Source organism: Acanthisitta chloris, unplaced genomic scaffold (genome assembly GCF_000695815.1).
Source record: "Acanthisitta chloris isolate BGI_N310 unplaced genomic scaffold, ASM69581v1 C16406199, whole genome shotgun sequence".
In the NCBI taxonomy this organism is placed as follows: Eukaryota; Metazoa; Chordata; class Aves; order Passeriformes; family Acanthisittidae; genus Acanthisitta; species Acanthisitta chloris.
This window is the reverse complement of record NW_008701948.1, coordinates 1-844: the sequence shown is the minus strand read 5'-3', so window position 1 is coordinate 844 and position 844 is coordinate 1. Positions and strand designations below refer to the sequence as shown.

General features: G+C 50.8%; 1 protein-coding gene across 1 annotated transcript; it reads right to left on the bottom strand.

Moving 5' to 3' along the window:
• Positions 1-104: 104 nt before the first annotated feature.
• Positions 105-648, bottom strand: LOC103810384 (hemojuvelin-like; the record flags this gene model as incomplete). Its single annotated transcript, XM_009083280.1, has 1 exon — positions 105-648. A coding segment is annotated over exon 1 (529 nt), but the record flags the coding sequence as incomplete, so codon positions are not given.
• Between the last annotated feature and the right edge of the window lie 196 nt (positions 649-844).

Genomic DNA, 844 nt, shown 5'->3' with positions numbered 1-844 from the left:
CTATGGATCAGGAAGGTCTTAGAGGTGCCCCAAGCCAAGCCAAGGAACCCAATGGAGAAGAAGGATGAGAAGGAAGAGGAGGAGAAAGGAAGGAGCTCCGAGACCACTCGCTCCAGCCTGGAAAAGATGAAGCTTTTCCACCTCCTCCTTAAGGAAAATCCGAGCGTCCTCCAAGGCCCCGTGAGCAGCCATGGTGAAGTTGACATCTCCTGAGGTCACCACGTCGAAGACACAAGATTGAAAATAAACATCTTCCACAGGTAACATCTCCCGGCACAATTCCCGAGCCGTTTCCGTCGGAATCATCCCGTGACCGCCGGGAGAACGCGACATCCGTTGGCTCCGAGGACAACCCTCGACGCATAACTGAAGATCTTGTTCCTCTGGGAAGGATTTGGCCACTTCTTCCGAAATTCTGATGGAAAAGGAAAGTTGTCTCCCAGCTTGGCGTACAGCGATGGTGGTACCGATGTATCCCGCTCGGATCTCGACGTGTCGTCCGGGAATATTTTCATGGATGGTCAAACTATGACCTCCAGGTCTTGGGCCACCATTAATAGAACCATCTTGGAATGCTGCTGGGATATTATCCAATTCAGCTTGATAAACTTTCTGGTCAATACATTCCTTCATGGTCTTGAAGATAATAGTGAGCTGTGGGAAAAGGGATGAGGTGAAGATGGTGGATCCATCCTGAGGATTCCTGGGATGGAATGTTCTTCCCCATGGAGCCATTCCCAGATCATTCCCTCCCTTGGGTTTCTTGGGAGAAACTCAAGATTCCCTTTGGAGCTTCTGGGAGAAGAGTTTTGCCCTGGGGAGGTGGTGAGACACTGGCACAGGT